Consider the following 19,893-nt stretch of genomic DNA (forward strand, 5'->3'; position numbering starts at 1 on the left):
AGATGTCCCACTTTACATTTCAGGCCACTTACAACTGCCCTAAGAGGGTGCTCCACCTAGATAGGACTTTAGTGTCACCCACGTGGTTGGGCTTAGTATTGCTTGTTATTTGTATTTATGTTCCATTAGTTTTTTTTTTTTTTTTGTAATCCCTGAAAATATCTCATTGACTGAGACGAAATATAGGAAGAATTAAATTCTGTTTTAATCCTTTCTGAGTGCTGTATACAATCCATTAAGCCTCCAACATGAGGTAGTTAAGCAATTTGTAGTGAAGGGTCTTGCAGAAGTGTTCTCTGCAGTTAGCGATGTCCTCAAAATGGCTGAAGACATGGATCTCAATATTGAACGCTACTTAATAATAGAAACGAAAGTACATGACGCGTTTGCTTGCTATGAACTAATTTATGATGAAAAGAAGAAGTGGAATAAGCAAAGCACATTGTCATTTTCATCAAAAAGACAAAGGCTATCCCAGAAGAGCCGCAGTCTGGTCCTTCCAATAGGGAAGGTAATGATGATGTGATTGTGAAGGAAGATTTGGGTGATTGTTCTCCTGTTTTTTAGTGGCAGTAACACACAGTGCAGTTTTATAATAAGGTTTAAAAATTGACAGTATACTTATTATTGTTAAGTCCCTAACCCCTATAACTCTGATTTAATGTATCGACTTATGTCCTGCCTGCTGGAATGGAACCTGGACGTAAGTCGATGGATGATTGTACTCTTGTATCATGAACCGGCATGAAGATATCACTATTTATTTCTTGTCTTCTCTCCATGTGAACTTGTGCCCAACTTTATGTTGGAACATAGTGTTAGTGATGATTAGTCCAACAAATACTTATTTTTATTATTAGCTTTGCCATTTTCTCCAAATTTTCCAGAGACATGCCTATAAAGACCAATCCATTTATTTATTTTAATTATTAGTAATACCATCCATCATGGAGAAGGTTGTTTTAAGTTGTTAGTTGTTTTATTATACTATCATAAACCAATAATTTGCTCTATTATTAAGATTAACAATATCTAGCTCACAGTTCTGTAGTCACCTACATAAAATGATGGCGGAAAAGTGAATGTAGATGTCTATGGCTTTCTTTAGATGGAAAAGGATCTTATAGAGTTATATAATTGAACAGACAGATTTTATGGTTTCTGTAATGGATAAAATAAGCTGGACGGGCAGAGGATATGAGAAAAGGGGAGGATTAAGTCTTACAGAGATGTTCATGAAAATTTTACTTTTTAGTAGTTCTCCCTCTTCTCTTTTTGTTTTTACACTATCCTTGTAAAAACAAAATAATTTTGCTTTTACAAGGATAGTGTGTAATTATTACTTCCATAGAAACACTATCCATAGAATGATGCATTTTATCAGTTATATTGATGCTTCAGAAATAAAATGAAACATCAGAATTCATAAAATTAAGTGTAAGTAGATACATAGAAAATTTACTCTGTTTTTTTTTCTCTACAGTCGTTAGTTGTTTTATTATACTATCATAAACCAATAATTTGCATCTCTCGATTAACTCAGTTAATTAATCCCTGGATATTACCGTGTATATCAAAATCGCATTAATCAAATATAATGTTAAAAAGTACAATTCGTCCATGATTGATTACTGTATTAATAGTTTGTTTTATATGGTACTCTTGTAGAAAAGATAAAAACGAATGCAAAGTAAATGTTTAATAAATACTTGTACCTACATTAGTTGCTGCAATTTTTTTATCAAAACAAATTATCAAGAGTCGTTTGAACAGTTTTTTTTTTCTTATCGGCATAAATTCTATGATAACAAGCAAAATGACTCTCCAGACCTCGGCAAACGCACATTCTTCGATTAACATCTGGATCCATATCCATTACTTGCTGCTTAAGCGATTCTAAACTGTGAAATATTCCATTCAGGTCTTTGACTGTTATCTCCTTTGGAACCTCATCTTCACATTCCATTTGTTCGTTGTCTTCATATGTGCGTTGTAAAATTTCAAGATCATTGTCACTGAAATCTTTTGATTTGAATCCAATAATTCTTTAACATCTTCTGCATCAACACCATCAAAACCAAGATCTTCACCAATTGCAATGATTTCTTCAACGATGCTGTTCACATCATTTTGAAAACAACCTAAGTCATTAGTGCATTCTGCAAAAGGTTTTTCCAAACAGCTTTCATGCAGCTAGAAGACACTTGCTCCCACGAGTCATTAATGTTTTCAATTGCGTGTTTAATGTTAAATTTTTTCCAAATTCTTGGAGTATAATTGCATTTTCTGCCGTTGTTGTTTCTACTGCCTTTGAGAATGTCTTTTTTAAGAAAATAGGCTTTGAAAGTTGCAATGATGTCCATAGGTTGTAGCAATAATGTCGTATTTGGTGGGAAAAATAAAACTTTCACATTCTCACACAGATCATTAAGAGAATTTGGATGACCAGGTGCATTATCTAAAAGCAAAAGAGCTTTGAAAGCCAAGTTATTTCTCTTGCAATAAGCTTCAACTGATGAGCAAAAATAAGACTTAAACCAATCTTCGAATAGACTTTGGGTAACCCAAACCTTCTGATTCGCATGTCAAATTACAGGTAAAGAGTTCTTGTTACATCCTTTAAAGTCCTTGGGTTCTGAGTTCGATAGAAGCAGCGGCTTCAATTTAAAATCTCCATTAGCATTCCCTCCAAGCATAACAGTTAAGGGATCTTTTGATACTTTATAGCCAGGCTGCTCTGCTTCTTTTTTGATATAAAAGTCCTAGGTGGCATTTTTTCCCAATAGCGGCCAATTTCATCTACGTTGAAAATTTGGCGTAATCGTAATCATTTTCTTCAATAATTTTCTGTAGCTCAGCAGGAAATGTGGATGCAGCATCTTCATTGGCACTTGCAGCTTCACCTGTTTGGTCCGGCCCTAGATTTAAAATTTCCAAGCCAGCCTTTCCTAGCTGCGAATTTTGAATTGCCTTCTTTATATTTAGTCTCTTTAAGTCTTGAAAAAAGGCTTAGCGCTTGTGCCGTGATATTATAGGCACTAATTGGAATTCTCTTTTGATTGCAGTCTTACAGATCATCCATTTCAACCATTATAGCACTCTGGTTACATCTACATTGCATACCTGCAGATATAGATGCAACTTTAACTTGCTTGCAATACTCATCATTGCTTTGAATAAAATAGTCTGTATTATAGTCTAGTTAAAACCAAATTCGCTTCCGATCTTACTTTTTACTTTCGCCACGTTTAAATCTTTTAATTATGTCAAGTTTTGTATCTAAGGTAATTACTTTCCTCTTCTTTTTTCACTTAATGACCCGGTTGTGGGATTGCTCTTATTCTTCGACATGATTAATGGGCTGTAAAATTTACAAAGAATGTAATTTGTAAATATGTACAGCAGAACAACTGGAGCTTGTAATACACCCACTTTTAATGCTGGCAGCGAAGTAACTGGCTGGCACAGTCTCTGGGAACATGGCTGCATGGGAGGAATGACATCATGCTCATGCCACGAGGCTTGCATGTTTTTGCGTGGTAAATTTAAAAGCGCGTTAATCGAAACTCTTGCCGTGTATATCAAGGGATTGCTGCAATTAATTTCTGTGCGTTAATCAAATCCCCCGTTTAGCAAAATCGCATTATGCAAGGATACCTATACATTATTGTAGCCTTTCAGTTTTCGTAACACAAGGTGGCAACAGCCACCTACTTGAAACCTTGCTCATAAAGTTCAAATGTTTTGCGATTATGATTTTATAAAATATATATTGTGATATATATTTTTTTAAAATTTAGACTCAGACTGCATTTTCTGTTCTTAATTACACTAGGTATTTCGTGAATTTATGTATTGTTATATTCCATATTTTGGTATATTTACAGGTATATACGAAAGGAATTTGTTCCTATAAGGATCCAGCCTCTATGTCTCGTCTTAAGAGTCGTTCACTGAGGGTGAATAAAAGTACCGACCTGGTGAAAGTTTTGCACAGAGCCATTAAAGAACTTGGTGAATTGGATGGATCCAGTTTACATAGTGTTGAGAAATACATGAGACAGACCTTTTCTCTTCATGTTGAAGATGGAGTGGATCTTAGTCATCTGTTAAGTTTTGCAGCCAAAAGGGCAGTTAATAGTGGGTTGCTTGTTCAAGATGGGCAGCTTTATAAGTTAGGGAGAACTGTGTTGCATTCTGGTGGAATGGAAGTAAAAGTTGTCAGAACTGTATTAGGAAGTAGTCATCATAGCCATAGTTCTTCAGATGGAAATCCAAGCCATGTACACAAGGTATTAATTTTTACATTAGTATAATATTATGAAACTTTATTCACCATAAAGACCCTTCCCTTTCATCCTGTATAATATTTAAATTATATTTATTAATACAATCATGTAAGTAAAGTAATAAATAGTGAAAGCATGTGTGTAACATGGGATCGAAAGTAATCAGTGTGTTTTGATGGATAAATTTCACTGTATTTCTGCTTTTTTGGGTTTCAGTTATTTTACTATTGAATCAGTTTTCTTATTTTTAATGAACCATGCATGAATTTCAGAAAGAAGTATTCATCTATTTTATTGATTATTAGAAAGCTTTTGATTACATGGCTCACAGCAGCCTGTGGGTTGTAATGAGATCAATGGGAATACCCGAGCATTTAGTTCTCTCGATTAGACAGCTGTATGACAGTCAAGAAGCTTCTGTGAAAAGTCTTTGGAGAAACAGATGGTGTTCGAATGAAAAAAGGAGCACAGCAGGGTTGTATCTTGTCACCCTATCTTTTTAATATTTATAGTGAATGTATTATGAGAATTGCTAACTTAGACAAAGACCCAGCTGGAATTAAGATTAGTGACAGAAAAATAATTTATGCTATGCAGATGTAGCAGAAACCAAGGACTTAAGCAGTTGATTCTGTTGGTTAAGAGGGAAAGTAACAAAGCTGAGATTAATTTAAACATTAGCAAAACAAGTGATGTCTTCTGGCAATTTAGATGAATTTATAATAGAGGAAGATAAAATAGAAATCATTGAAAGTTATGATTTACTTGGGTCCAGAATAAGAAATGATGCTAAGTGGGAAGATGAAATTAAGAAAAAAGGATAGTCATGAAAAAAAAAAAGCTATGTTAAACTTGACAAAAATTAGAATTGTCAAAGCAATGGTATTTCCAGTATGGATGTGAAAGCTGAATTAAGAAGACAAAGTGAATTGATTCATTTGAATTATGGGTGTGGAAGAGACTATTGAGAATCTCATTAACCACAAGAATGACTAATAAGGTTTTTGAGAGTACAAAGACAGAATACTCCTTGGAGGCAGTGATCACTAAACAGAATTTGATGTACTTTAGGCATATTATGTGAGCAGTCGAATCATTGGAAAATGAGGATATAAGGAGAAGAAGACTGCAAAAGAGTTGGATGGACAACATTAAACGAACTTGTCCACTTGAATTTAGTTGCTGAAAGAAAGAGCTAGCAGCTGTTTGTAGTTTCTGCTGTAGTTGGCTTAGTGGTTTCCACCACTAAGGCCACTCAGAAACCAGCCCATGCTCTGGATACCTAGCACAGTTTTCATTGGGAAAAAAAAACCTACCTTACTCCACCAAAGCAGATTTAAATTTCAGAGGCTTTTCCTTGAATCTGCTGCAGCTCTTACCAACTATCCCAACCTAAACAAATTTGGTTGTCAAACTGCCTCTCATAGGGGAAATCCTTATCGGCAGGCAGTCAGCTCAATAACCAAGAACACCCAACCAAATCCAATATGTGGCATAATTATAGGACTTCAGGTATTTCTCCTGTTCCATCTTTGTTATTGTGCCTGCATACATGTTTAATACCAGTGTATTAATTCCTGAATATGCCAATTTACTTGTGGTGAAATATAAGAAGTAATAGCTAAATATTTTTAGCCATTATATAGTCTGTTAATTTCCTTAAATAACAAGATGCTATTGCTGTTTCTTCTTCATGCTGAATGGGAGTTTTCACTAGCTTTATAAGCACTTCTCTGTCAGAAGGTTTCTCTTTGCATCCATTTTCTGCAGATGTAACATATTCTGTATTTTTTATATACTACACCAGATATTCATTTATGCAAATTAATTTCATAATTAAAAATTAGGATATTAGAAAACAACTTCAAATTGTTTGCATTCAAGAATCTGTTAGTAGAGCTAATCTCAGGTGCTATGGTCACTTCAACAGAATGGAAGAGAGAGAACTTAGCAAAGTAATATCTTTTGCTAGAACAGAATGGGGAGAAAAAGATCCAAGGAAGACCAAGATCTAGGTGGATTGATACAGTAAGAAGTGCCTTAGATGACTGAAATATAAGATCTGATAATTATTTTGTGATGTCCATGGAGTAACAAGACTTGTGGGCAGTCAACACTGTTCAGTACAAAGCGTATAGTACCACTGTTTAAATGTTTAATCTTATACTGACCTGCAGTTTTGTTGCCCTTTCAGGCAATGCATTCCATGCTCCTACCACTCTTTGTCCAAAAAATGTACTGTAAATGATAGCTATTTATTACTATTTATGAGCACCGTTATTAACTTTTATATATATTCCTTTCTTATTCTCACTATTCCGTCTTACTATTGCATACTTAGTTTATCTACCTTTTCCACTAAGAGTTTTATGACTGGATACTAGAAAATTTATTTGATAAGACTGTGCCACCAGTATCTTTTAATTGGCATAAAACTCAGTAATACAGCCAGTTGATTTTTCTCTCTCTCTTTCTTTCTCTAACACAAATTATCACAAAAATCTAACACAAAAAAAAGAATGGTTATCTTCCATTCTTTTACGATTTTATTTATGTATATATTAAATAAAGCCGGTGAGAGAGGGCAACCCTGACGTATTCCTCTATTTATTGGTTTCCAGCTTCATGTTGAATTATTGTACTTCACAGATATTTTATTATCTTGATATATATTATATAAGGCTCTAAAGAGTTGGTTTGGTGTTTCTTATTCTTCTAGGATTTCCCATAGTTTTTCTCTGATAATTTTATCAAATGCTTTGGTATAGTCTATAAAAGCTGTGTGTTTCTATGTTCATTTCTCTGTGTTTTTCAATTAATAATTTTAACGTAAATGCAGAGTCTATGCAAGACCTGTCTTTTCTGAATCCATTTTGTTCTATTAATTTTGGGTCTACTATACGTTTAAGTTTATATGCTAAGATTTTTGCATATACTTTATAACAGGTACTAAGTATGCTGAACGCATCCAGGAATGCGTTAGCAGAGCTAATCTCAGATGGTATGGTCACTTAAATAGAATGGGAGAGGAAAGATTAGCAAAACAAGTGTTCTCTGCCAGGTTGGCAGGAAAACGACCCAGAGGAAGACCAAGATATAGGTGGATTGATACGGTACAAAGTGCCTTAGACGATAGAAATATAAGATCTGATAATGTTGGAGTCTTGACAAGTAACAGACTGATTTGGAGGAAAATTGTAGATAGGAAGTTAGTAATGATGTAATTTTTTCATGTAGTACTGTCATATCCTGTACACCCCTTGAGGGTACATGGCAAGAATTTGATGATGATGATGAAGTATGCTGATTCCAGGATAAATGTTACAAAAAAGGATAACTATTGCTTTGGTTCAATCTTGTGGGCATTTTCCTTCTTTCCAGATCATATTATAAAAGTTAAGTAACCTGAGTGAGAATTCAAGTCTTGCATATTTGATAAGTTCCAAGTTTATATTGTCTTCTCCTGGACCCTTTCCTGTTTTGCTTTGGGTTAATTCTTCTAGAGTGATGTTTTTCAAGTTATCCAAGATGTTTACAATGGCTTCACATAGTATCCTGTAAAATTCCTTTGCGGAATGTACAATATCATGGTGTAGCTGTTTCACATATCTGACTTAGCCATCTCTTTATTATAGAAAATGAGGACATCCACTTTGAGCCATGCTAATCTCCCCACTTCCCCATAGTGTCATATTTCTACCACCTACTCCTGAATTCTATTATTAACCAACATTCTCACTACCTTGACCACTAGCACCACTGGTCTGTGATTTACTACTTCAATCTTGGAATCTTCTTAAGCTTATGGTTGTTTTGTTAGTAATGCCTTCAGTTAATTGCTTGCAATTTAAGACCGTTTGTTTGTGCAGTCATCTCTTGTCTTAACTTTTATAAACATTGATTTGCTTTGCTACCTCTGTCTTGGAGCCTCCTTTATTGTAACAGGGCTATCTGTCCTTTATTTCCTTGGAACTCTGCCAGTCTGCAACTTAAGCAGCCTTGTTTGGGACACTATTTCTCTTGCACTTTTTGCAATACTGGACTTATATCCCATTCGTTCCCATTAGTTGTATTCGTACTGATGTTTCTTAATATCCTAAAATACATCCTACCATTTCTCTCTATTCATTGATCCATGTCATGTTAGTCATTGCATTATCTTCACAGATGATACACACTTCCAAAGTGATCACTCAGTAATTCACCTATTTCTTTTACTTCTGTTGTCTTCCCACTATCAGTGTTCATTAGTTATTTTTACTTTTACTTGTCATGTGGCAAAAGAACTTTTTTTAAAAAATTTTATTTTTAAGTGTGATAAGCCTTATAAACCCAACAAGCTATGTAGGCTTGTTGAGTTTATAAGGCATTTACACACATCCACGTGTTATGCAGGAATTGAACCTAGAGCTTGTGGATCAGAGCAAGCATGCTATCCGCTCAGCCAACCAGTCCTCTTATAATCACATTTTTAATACTAACCCTTGGTACTCTCATGCTGCTACTTTTCTTAACTAGCCTTTGACCAATTTCTGTTCACTAAGGAATTGCATTCATACCATTTTTCAAAGCCTGTCAACATTGACATATTATTAAATGAGATAAGCTGTTTATTGACTAAAGAATGATAAAAAATATTGGAGTAATTCACTCAGAAGTATGTATCAATACTTGAAGAAAAAACCAAAAGCTGAAATGTAGAAAGACAGCCATAAAAATGATGGATGATATGCTCATAAGGGTGTGGTTTTTTATTTATTTATTATTTTTTTTTTATAGACTCCTCCCCCAATAAGAAATGCTGCCAAACCTATCAAACAAGTGTTCTATGCATTTGCGTGAGCAGGTGGTAAAGGTTGAAAAGCTGAGGGTTGAATTCATTAGGAGAAAACAGTATGGTAAAGTTTTTTCTAGATACTATAGGTGGACTGAAGGAAGGAAGAAGACATGGAACTAAACTGCATGGATGTAGACCAGCAGCTCCTCATGTTTTTACATAGAGAAAAATGGGAGAATGGTGGGAAGAAACTAGAGCCTGTATTTTTGAAATGCAACGAGGCAGCCACTTCACACCTGATAAGCTGGGGAGTGGTATTTTTCAAGATTGATAGTCATTTGTCATCTAGAAATCTAGCTGATATTTCTTTCAACAGGAGTAGATATGCTTATAAGGTAACAATACTTGACTCTCCGAATCAACACCCCACCATCAATATATGGAAACAGACCATACAAGGAAGCAAAGCTGAGTGAGAGAAACTATATATTGTACACCACCAGCCGATTAATGGTTCCCAGTGGCTGTGTTGCATAACTGAAATAATTGTGTTAATAATTTGTGTATTTTTATATAGAGGATATTCATAGATATTATCTTAATATTTAATCTTACCATAGAGATGATCTCTGTTTCTAACAATTATTTTTAATTTATTTATTTCCGAGTGTACCTATATATTATTATATGCACAAGGGTTCACTCCAATTGGTGCAATGATCTTAACTCTTTCTTTCAGAATCCAAATAACCACTGACTCAAGACCAAAATACAAAATAAACACATTTAACATAACAAAAACAATATATATATATATATATATATATATATTTTTTTTTTTTATTTTTTTTTTTTATTTATTTTTTTTATTTTTTATTTTTATTTTTTATTTTTTTTTTCAAAATTCATTTTTACTCGGTTGGAATATTATAAAAAAAAAGATTTAATGACTGTTACCGAGAGATAAAAAGATGACAAGATATATTTAAAAAAAGATACTACTAGTTTACTAGTTTTGTTACATGAACATCCTCAGGTATCACAATCAAAGAAGTATATAAAAAATTACAGAGACTTAAAATTGTACTAACAGAACAAGTATAAGAAGACAGTAGCATGTTTGAAAAAAATGCAAGTATGAGTTCCAAACAAACGAATGCTACGTGCTGTCGCGAGTGCGCCAGTACTGAACAGAAGCAACGTGTGCATCAGAGAGATTGTAACTCAGGCTGTTGTTGATATGAGAGGAATCTAGAGAAATTTCCCTAGATTCAACAATCTTTCTTTCGAGTTCATCGTAGCACACATGGATGTTAGAAGTTTGAGTCCAGTTTACAATGTGCTGGCGGCCTTCGTCTGAGTTAGCTGAAAAGAGAACGTGGCTAGAGAGAGAGAGCGCTAGCTCTAGTCCTGTTATAGGAGATATCTCTACGGTGTTCATCTAAACGTAGAAGGATGGATTTAGCAGTCTGTCCATAGTATGGCTTTCCGCAATTACACAAAATCTTGTACACTCCTGGAAACTGAGTAGGAAGATGTTTATGTTTGCTAAGTAATGAACGAAGTTTTGGAAGCGTAGTGAAGCACTCAACTACTTCTGAAGATCCCTCCTCCCCAAGAGCCTTCATCTCTTTGCCTTACATCAGCTCTTTCACCAAAACTGGCCAAGATTCTCAAGAAATTCAACTTCAAAACGTGCTTCACTACACTTCCAAAACTTTGTTCATTACTTAGCAAACATAAACAGAAACATCTTCCTACTCAGTTTCCAGGAGTGTCCAAGATTTTGTGTGATTGCAGAAAGCCATACTATGGACAGACTGCTAAATCCATCCTTCTACGTTTAGATGAACACCGTAGAGATATCTCCTATAACAGGACTAGAGCTAGCGCTCTCTCTCTCTAGCCACGTTCTCTTTTCAGCTAACTCAGACGAAGGCCGCCAGCACATTGTAAACTGGACTCAAACTTCTAACATCCATGTGTGCTACGATGAACTCGAAAGAAAGATTGTTGAATCTAGGGAAATTTCTCTAGATTCCTCTCATATCAACAACAGCCTGAGTTATAATCTCTCTGATGCACATGTTGCTTCTGTTCAGTACTGGCGCATTCGCGACAGTGCGTAGTATTCGTTTGTTTGGAACTCATACTTGCATTTTTTTTCAAACACCTACTGTCTTTTTATACTTGTTCTGTTAGTACAATTTTAAGTCTCTGTAATTTTTTATATACTTCTTTGATACCTGAGGATGTTCATGTAACTAAACTAGTAGTATCTTTTTTTAAATATATCTTGTCATCTTTTTATCTCTTGGTAACAGTCATTAAATCTTTTTTTATATATATATATATATATATATACTTCAAACAAATATTACATAACTACAAATTAATTGGATCCAAGGCCTTTTAAAAATAAACTTGCACTTAAGACTAGACTAAACACTTTGTTTGCACAATCACAAAATGTTCATAGCCAGTTTCTGTCTCTGTCAAGGCCCTTTTCCAAAGATATGTGACTTTATTCTTCATTTTCACAGGATCCTTTACCATCACCTACTGAGCACATATTAATTCTTCCTGACTTAATTCTGTCTCTTTTCCAGTAGAAATAATAGTTAGATCTGGCATCTCCTTAATACAGCTGAAACTTCCTAATCAGAGTTTTCTAGAACATTCCTTTAGAACGTAAATAGCGAATTCTTCTTTTATTCGCTAAACGCTTATTGACTGTCTTAACTCTTCCAATAAAAAAAAAATTACAGTTCTACGATTCCCTTTTCAGAATCTCCTATAAATCTTCCAAGTAGCGTTTCCTCCAATATTCCTTTTAAAACGCCTATAGCAATATTTCCCTTTTATTTATCAATACTTATTCCACTTTAAACTTAATAGTTCCATGATTCCTTTTTCGGAATATACTATTAATTTTCCTCTGACTGTCACAAAAAAAAACAACTCAAGTTCCTCTGAATCTAAATGTCTGACGGCCTGTGTTCTCAAATCCTCCCGAATGCTATCCTTGTTTACTCTCCCATTGCTTCGATACCGAACTTGTCAGCTGTCAATCACACATCAAACTTCTCGGCGAGCATGCACACTCCATGAAACTGGTAAGTAAGAAGTTAGGTATAAATAATGGCTGACACATCTCTGTTAGCGACAAGAGAATGTCTCCATAAAACACAAAACTTAACATTTCAAACCACATAAATTTGTTTAAAGTAACACGACTATTCAAATCTGGTAAGTACATAAATTTTTAACTTTTGACAAAACAATTTCAATAAAGGGCACATCGTAAGTGCCGACAATGCATGTTATGAAACTAAAACTAATAAACATTCTAACATAACCAATACGTAAAAATATTAAATTATGATTATTTTTACAGTTGAATATCAGATGATTGAAGTTGAGTTCTTAACCGGCCAGTGTGGATGAAATATTCAACACTCCCTAGCTTTTTTCATGGATCAAAACTTCGTCGGCATTCTACCTTTTATCATGCCATTACCTTCCTCTGCCGTTAATCTCGTTACGGCTATTCCATAGCCATTAGTGGATTAACTGTTGCTGAGTGACCTTTGTGTCCCCCCCCCTGTCTTTACGTCTATTGTGTTGCTTAGAATTTCATTTACTGTCCTAAGTTATTTGACCTATCTTGCCTCTAAAATGATTTATTGTGTCTCTTCCCAAAAATCGAAACGAATTTCACATATGCGAAAAAAATCGATCCTGAAATTACCACTGATCAGCTTTTGCAACGAATCTATTTAGTGATAGTAAATTTGGTGTATTTTATTCTACAAATCAGTACATCGGAAGAGTTGCACTGATTGTTCTTTCACTTTACTTATAATAATTGAATAATTTTTTTTTTGAATTTTAGAATTTTCAAATGTTTGCTTTGAAAATATTATGTCAAATATTTATATTTTTAAATAATATTTATTGAAATAAATATGTCCTTTTTCTTTCGTTTCTAGCCAAGTAGCATTATATGGATCATCACATTTCAGAATTAGATAAGATTTTTTGTTATTCATAAAGACAATAAAATTAAAAAATGTTAAAATGCTAAATTGCATTACTCGGTTTCCAATTGTGTGTCTTTTTGGTATCAAAAATATATATCGAGTAATATTTTAGCAGTGATTCTTCGCCTTCATCATTTATTTATTTATTTATTTGTATTATGCATATTACGATAATATCTAGTGCATATCCTCGTAGATACGTTGAAAATATGATGTGAAAAATATCATATACGGAATGATTCAACATTTTTGCTCATTTTGAAGAGTTTCTAATGCCCCCCCCCCCTTATTCTCTCCTGGAACTCAATTGCATAACTACTCTAAATTTCTATACAGGTTTGAAAGCTTTTCTAGACAGCATTCAAAATCAATTACTTCATTTTACCATTTTGACAATAAATATACGGCAATCAGATGGCATCGTGAAGCTTCTAAATCTGTTCTATTTATTTGCAATCTAAAACCAGCTGTTCTACTGTCCGCTGAAATTATGTGAAATTTTAGAAATAATATGCTATATTTTCACTATGCAAAATTGTTTATATGCATACCACACAAAAGAAAGTTCAGTAGTATTATTTTTGTTTGTTTTTCTTTAAGAAAATCTAAATATTACTTCTGCTGCTGGAAGCTATTTCTGAAATAATCTATGTCTTGTAAATACTTGGTAATATCCTCTTAGCTGGAGGCTTGAAGGCTGAAAAGTTGAAGGCTTATTACTCTCAGTGCTATTGAGAAGAAAGGGGAGAACACTAAAGTGCCTCAGGCTGTAGTGCAGAATATGTCAAGAATGTCTTGTTTCCTTTTCGATTGTTGATTACAGATATCCTAACAGAAATACTGACATTTCGTTTACATGCTTATACATTATTTATGCCAAAATAATTGCTTAATTTATAATGATCAGTTTCACTTATATTATCAAAAATTAGAAATTAAATCATACAATTATCTTGAAAAAGAGGATTTGAATTATTTTCAAAGAAAAGGTGCATATGCGTTTCATAATCTTCTTTTTTTGGGGGGGGGTATAGACCTAATCAATCTGCGGATATTTCAGATAATTTATTTCATAAATCGTTCGCAAGACAGCTGTTACAAACGTAAATCACTTGGGGAACATACCCATTCATTTTAGTGTAAAATAGTAGCAAAGGTTCAGTTACTTTAGATATGTAATCTAGAAGAAAATTATGTCTGCTGAGATTAGAATCTTACGTGAATAATTTTTCTGACATGATTTCTGTATTCGTTATAATGTAACAAATTTCCAGATTTTTTTCCCTGCAGACTTCATGTTATATGCAGTGATTTCTTCTTTGTACTTCTTCTTCTTCTGCAGCTTCTCCCACTTAAGTGGGGTCACTGTTTCTTATGAGTCTCCTCCACACCTTCCTGTCTTGGGCTGTCACCACATCCAAGTTCTTCATCTTCAAGTCCTCTTCTACCAGCTCCCTCCATCTCTTCTTTGGCCGCCCACGCTTCTGCCTTCCTTGCACATCCATCTGCATGACCCTTCTTCCCACATATTCGTCCTCCCTCCTCATCACATGACCAAACCATCTCAACCTTGCCTCCTGTATTTTCGCTCCTAAGTTCGTAACTTTCACTGTTCCCCTGACATAGTCATTTCTCAGATGATCCTTTCTGGTCACACCGCACATCCACCTAAGCATTCTCATCTCTGCTACTTCCATCCTGCTAATGTTATTTTTCCTCAGGGCCACAGTTTCTATAGCATATGTCATAGCTGGCCTCACTACTGTCCTATAAATTTTGCCTTTCAGATTGATCGGCACCCTCTTATCACATAACACTCCAGCCATCTCCCTCCAGTTCCTCCAACCTGCTTGTATCCTGCATCCCACTTCCTTCTCAGCTCCTCCATCTTCTTCCACTGTCGAACCTAAGTATCTAAAGTCTCTCACCTTCCTGATGACATTTCCTTCCAGCTCCAGGTCTGACTCCTGGCCACCGCCCACTGCGCAACACATATACTGTCTTACTTCTGCTCAGTCTCATACCTCTCTCTTCCAGTACTTTTCTCCATCTTTCCAGTTTAGTTTCTGCTTCTTCTCTTGAATCTACACACAGCAAGATGTCATCTGCATACAACATTGTCCAAGGTGCATCTTCTCTCACCTCCTCTGTTACCACCTCCATCACAATATTAAACAGAAACGGACTTAATGCTGACCCTTGATGCAAGCCAACTGTTACTTGAAAACTTTCTGTCTGTCCCAAACAGGTCCGAACACTTGTCTTCACATTTCTGTACATTTCCTGCACCAACCTGACATATTTCTCCGGCACCTTCTTCTCCCTCAGACACCTCCAGACTTCTTGCCTTGGCACTCTATCGTATGCTTTCTCCAGATCAATAAATACCAGATGTAGCTCCCTTTGTTTCTCTCGATATTTTTCCATCATCTGTTGTAACCCAAAGATAGCATCTGTTGTTGATCTACCAGGCATGAAGCCAAATTGTTCCTTTGCAATCTCCACCTCCTCCCTCATTCTACCATCAAGAAGCCTTTCTAGGATCTTCATTGTGTGGGATATCAACTTTATTCCTCTGTAATTTTTACAGTCTTGTGCATCCCCTTTACCCTTGTAGATGGGAACAAGAGTACTCTCCCTCCATTCCTCGGGTATATTTTCCTGTTGGCAAACTTTCATGAACAGGTCCCACAGCAGGTCAATTCCCTCTTGCCCCAGTGCCTTCCATGCCTCCACTGGAATTCTGTCGGGGCCCACCGCTTTTCCATTCCTCATCCTCTTCATGGCCTCCGTCACTTCCATTCTACTGATGTTCTGCACCATCCCCTCAGAAGGCTGCCCATCTCCTCTGTGAGTCCTTACATTTTCCTCATTCAGAAGTCCCTCAAAGTATATTTTCCATCTGTTTCTTATGTCCACATCCCTCCATAATACTCTTCCTTCAGCATCTCTGATCTGCCTCACATGTAAGATGTCCTTAGCTGCTTTATTTCTACATTTCGCTAGTTGGTAAATTTTTCTCTGACCTTCCTTTGTTTCTAATTGATCATACAGATCTTGATATGCCATGGCCTTCGCCTGTGCCACAACTCTCTTGGCTTCTTGCTTTCTCTCTTTGTACACCTCTCTGTCCTCTTCCACTCTTGACTCATCCCACTTCTGCTTTGCCTTCCTCTTAGCTGTCACTGCCACTTGTACATCATTATTCCACCACCAACCCTCCATCTGCTCTCTAATCTTTCCAGATGTCTCACCAAGCACCTCGATTGCACAGCTCAGGATTACTTTTGAATTATGTTTCCACCAATGTTGTTCACTTTCCAGTCCATCCGAAATCCTCTCTAACACTCTCTCCCTAAAACGATTCCTCACACTCTCTTCTTTTAAGCGAAACCACTTAATTGTCTTCATCCCATGGCAACCAGAAGTTCTTATCTTCGATCTTAATTTAAAGTCTGCGCACAGCAGTCGGTGTTGTTGTGCTACTTGATCTGTTGGAATTACCTTACAATTTGTCACAACCTTAAGATGTTTTTTTAAGGTTGTGATTTCTTCTTTGTACTAAAAGAAAAAAAATCAGATAACAGGAGAAAAATATCTAGTATTTTCTTTTCCACTGGCTGAATTTACAATGTTCTTTCTTTGTGTTTTGAAGAGAAAGTGCGAATGACTTTTTTCTTACTATTTTTGCCATTATAACATCTCATATAATTATAAGAGTGACATTTTACCGTTTTTCTCCCACACGAGAAACAGAAATAAGGTAGTAATAATATTGTTGATTCTGCCAAATTTCATTGTAGCAGAAATTTTTATTACAAAACTTTGTAATATATATATATATCTCTGAAGCAAGAAATTTGGAACCCATATCACATCAATGTTGAGTGTTGGCAAGGTGAAAATGTTCCCGTTATTATTTATATATTTCATTTATTAACTAGGGGGGCTATGCCCAACCTTCCGTGTTCCGGTATGGTAGGCCAGTTCTCCTTCATTTGTGATAACTCGAAAGGGAGTTCCGCCCCTGAATTCTGATGACTCGAATTTTGAAGGCTCAACACTCAGGGTAGCCCCTGAGTTTCAAAACGTTTATTTATATATATATATATAGGGTAGATTTTATTTCATTATTTTTTATTGTTTTGATGAATTACTTTACCTGGAATACTCTTTCCAGTTTCTCTGTGTCATAAAAATAACTTAAAAATTAGCCTTCAGGATGATAAAGAAACAGTGCATTCGGGTATCCCTCTATCAATATTTGTAGTTCTGAAAAGGACTGTTTTGATGGTCTTGAAAACAAACATTTTTTATTTCATACTGTTCAGAATTTAAAATTCTTGAACAGCGTGGAACACCTTGAAGCAAGGGTAAACACACAAAGCAGTTTTACACTCAGGGCACCAGATTTTTGTTTCCTTTCTGATATTTTTTTATTACATACATAATATTTGCGTGCAGGTTTTTTTTAATTAGCCGTTGGTGGTAGATTTTCGGGATAATGGTTGGAGTTAGCAGCGTTCAACCTCAGATGTCTGGCAGGATTTCCTGTTTTTCTGCTTGCTGAAGAAGGTGCATGTGCATGCAGCAATGCTTTCGCAATTTCTATTCTGTATTCTAGATATGTTATGGTAGACAAACATTTTTTCTTGTACAGGAGGAAACTGTTCCAAATAACAAAATCCAATACATATCCAAACACTTTTTTGCGTTATTTTTATGCTGTTTCCTCATTACAGAGTAGAATGATAGCTGCTGATCGCACCTGTCGACTCCACCCATAGTGTCGTTGTATGCACACACACAGCAATGGGTTTTTCTTTCTTCAAACCATGCTTCTCCACGGATTCCGTTGATGGATTGTGCAGGGAAGACAGCAGAAAAACATCTTTTTTATCTTTCCAATGTAGTGCAAAGACTTTCCCTCGCTGATAAGTTCGGATTTCCCTCTTCGATAGCTTTCCTGAAGCCAGATCTGGAGGCATATCTCGCCTTTTTGCATTTACAGTACCATAACTATCTATACAATGCTGTAAAAGCAAATCAGCGAGTTCAGGACACATATATAGTAATTATCCATTATAATGCAGTAACCTTTCCCCAGTAAAGGGTCTAGTAACTGCATTACTGCACACATCGACAAGGGGAGATCCGAATATTTATCATGCTCGATTGCAGTTTGCTTTCCCGTATAAGGGCTCGAAATCCCAAAGATATTCACTTTCCGATTCGCAAAGCATAAAAAATTTTACTCCATACTTCGCTTTCTTTTTGGGAATATACTACTTACATTTCAGTCTACCTTTGAATGGCATAAGGCTTTCATCGATACTCAAGTCTCTCTCAGGAATGTAGAGTGATCTACATTTCTGATGGATTTTCATCAGAAAATCATAAATTTTGTTGAGGACTGGGCAAGAATGTGTTGCCTGATCGTATTCCTCATTATTCTGAAAATGCAAATACTTCATGATGAGACTGAATTGTTTTTCAGTCATAACATCACGAAACATTGGCGTGTTCAGAATCCAGTCTGTAGACCAATACATTTCGAGAGCGGGCTTTCGAAATGTATTTCGAAACTTCGGGTTTTCCACTTTCTTTATTCTGATATTGCATTTGAAGGATGACAGTGATTTTAAATATTAATTTCGCCTATATATCCGAATATCACATAATTTCCTGATTTATAATAATCAGGAAATATGTATATTGTCTGATTTATAATTTGCTAATTTATAATAATCACCACATAGTTTCAGTATCGAAAAATTAAAATTATGTGGAACAATTACTAGAGAAAAATAACGAATTAAATAAAAACTGTACCTATGTTTCATAACAGTTTTCGGGTGTGTGATAGTAATGCAACGGGGAGGGGTTAAACTATCAGAGGCGAAATAAAGTTCAATTCTATTGTAAAAATGTGGAAATGAAATTTCGCATTTGATATACATATTTTGAATGATAAAAATAACCAAACATATCGCTTACTTTAAAAATTGGAGAATAAAATATCTGAATTATGCAGAAAATATAAATTTAAATCATAACTGTTAATTTCATTTTGTAATGACCAATTATACAAGGAAACCAAGAAAGTGAAAGTACAGATTACTATACAACATGAAGAAAAAATTTAGTAATATGTTTAAAGAATTTCATGTTATTCTCTGTAAAGCAAAGTTGCTCAAGCGTGTCCTAAAGGAAATGTGTAAAGTATTATTCGATTTCGATGGTTTTGTACAAAAATAAAAATAATATAATCTGGAACATCGGCAGCCGGTTTTCTTTTCTTTTTTTAAAAGAATATTTCAAATAATTATCGTGAATTAATTTCTTTGAGAACAAAGAAAAATCTTTTGTCTAGTAAGCGATTAGAAAAAATTTAGCGCAAAAAAATAAATAATTAAATTGATTCTCCAAGGTAAGGCAATATTTCAGTGAAGAAATTATGTAAGACCTTTATTTTGTCCAGAAATTAAAATTGTATTGTACAATAAAAAGAGAAAACAAAAATATAAATAATTTCTCTATTTTTAGTTTATCATATATAACTAAAATCCAGTTAACCAGCATGGAACAAGAAAGTCAGTTTCTTGTTATAGGCAACTGAGAGGCAGCTACGAATGGGAGATAATCCGATTAACCGTTCTCTTCAGCGTGAGAGTTTATCACACCTTCTAATGGACATGACAGTCAAATTGCACTTCTTATCCAGGTTCTTTAAACAGGTGGGCTGAAACATATCCAGATTTAGTTGGAAGTCTATAGACGTCCT

General features: G+C 35.0%; 1 protein-coding gene across 5 annotated transcripts in view; it reads left to right on the top strand.

Moving 5' to 3' along the window:
• LOC150099350 (uncharacterized) overlaps positions 1–19,893 on the top strand; it is a 350,001-nt gene that overhangs the window by 64,956 nt on the left and 265,152 nt on the right. For all 5 annotated transcript variants that reach the window (XM_090404451.1, XM_090404452.1, XM_090404450.1 and 2 more), the window contains one exon: positions 3,888–4,292. In XM_090404451.1, the coding sequence (XP_090260577.1) occupies positions 3,888–4,292 (405 nt within the window). The remainder of the gene's footprint in view (positions 1–3,887; positions 4,293–19,893) is intronic.

Source organism: Typopeltis vanoorti, chromosome 14 (assembly GCF_054136105.1).
Source record: "Typopeltis vanoorti isolate ZY-2024b chromosome 14, IOZ_Tvanoo_1.0, whole genome shotgun sequence".
Lineage (NCBI taxonomy): Eukaryota > Metazoa > Arthropoda > Arachnida > Uropygi > Thelyphonidae > Typopeltis > Typopeltis vanoorti.